Below are 1,228 nucleotides of genomic sequence, written 5' to 3' on the forward strand. Positions count from 1 at the left end.
GTTTGTAGGTGACCAAATACTTTTTCTTTTCCACCATTATTTGCAAAAAAATTCTTTAAAAGTCAGACGAAATGATTTTCTCAAAATTTTTTTCACATTTTGTCTCTCATAGTTGAGGTCTACCTATGATGTCAATTACAGGCCTCTCTCATCTTTTTAAGTGGGAGAACTTGCACAAGTGGTGACTGACTAAATACTTATTTTCCCCACTGTATTTGCATGTGAAGCAACAGGAAGTGATGTCAAACAGGAATGTCTGCATGTGAACGTTAAAAAGATGTCACCAATTATTTTGAGACAGATTACAATCATCCTATTTACAAGGTGTTAACATTTTTAAGACTTCTGACAGATTGATTTAAGACATTTTAAGGCTAATTAAGGCCTTAGTTTTGGATTGATGAATTCAAGGCCTTTTAAGACTTTTTAAAGATCTGCAGGAACCCTGAGTGTTGCAAAATCCAAATTCACTTTATTTTTTTCTCTTCACCATAAACAACAGGTTTTAAGGACAAACTTGTAAATTGGAGTTTAGCCTTAAAACAAAACAGTCTCAAGCTTCAACGGTTTTAAACTCAAAAAGGAATYGACAGTGACAATGTTGTTGGATGCTTTCATTTATAAGACATTTAGAATTGTTTTCTTTTTGAATAAGATGTGACGGGTTTCAGGAGAAGGGGAGGGTTAACAAAGTATAATTCTGCCCACTCCTTTTGAGCATATGAAAATTATTTGTAATGTTTCTGTGACCTTCTGTTGTGTTCAATAAAACTTATTCAAACAAAAAAAGAAAAGAAAAATGATACAGTTATAACATTTCATCACTGAGGATTTCATTAAGATGATTCGTAAAGTTTAAAAGTAATAATATTGGTAATGTTCAACTCACCATTTCCTGGATGTCCTGCTGTCTCTGTTGGTCATTCTGAGCAGCACCGGCCCGCTCTGCTCCTCCGAGGTCCTGCTGCTCYGCYCTGAAGGCAAACCAACGTGCCTGGTGCCTGAAAACAGGACGAGAATTCAAGGAAAACTTAAGAAAACTTCCTGACAAGGTATAATAAAATAGGAGCATATATTAGTGTTTCTGGACAAGACTGTGTACAAGTGTGTACTTGTACCATAGACTTAAATATCACTAGACTGAGTCCTGCCCATCCTGTACACTGGTAGCCTCTGTGACAGCATGGAGGAGCAGAAACAGAGACCTAACAGAGCAACAGCTCACAGC

The 1,228-nt window shown here is 36.6% G+C and overlaps 1 protein-coding gene across 1 annotated transcript in view; it reads right to left on the minus strand.

The window, feature by feature from the left end:
• LOC106532285 (homocysteine-responsive endoplasmic reticulum-resident ubiquitin-like domain member 2 protein) overlaps positions 1-1,001 on the minus strand; it is a gene marked incomplete at its 5' end in the record, with an annotated part of 4,048 nt that extends 3,047 nt beyond the window's left edge. The window contains 1 exon segment of the mRNA XM_014028306.1: positions 890-1,001. Within this exon segment, the coding sequence (XP_013883760.1) occupies positions 890-1,001 (112 nt within the window).
• Between the last annotated feature and the right edge of the window lie 227 nt (positions 1,002-1,228).

This window comes from Austrofundulus limnaeus, unplaced genomic scaffold (genome assembly GCF_001266775.1).
Source record: "Austrofundulus limnaeus strain Quisiro unplaced genomic scaffold, Austrofundulus_limnaeus-1.0 Scaffold743, whole genome shotgun sequence".
In the NCBI taxonomy this organism is placed as follows: domain Eukaryota; kingdom Metazoa; phylum Chordata; class Actinopteri; order Cyprinodontiformes; family Rivulidae; genus Austrofundulus; species Austrofundulus limnaeus.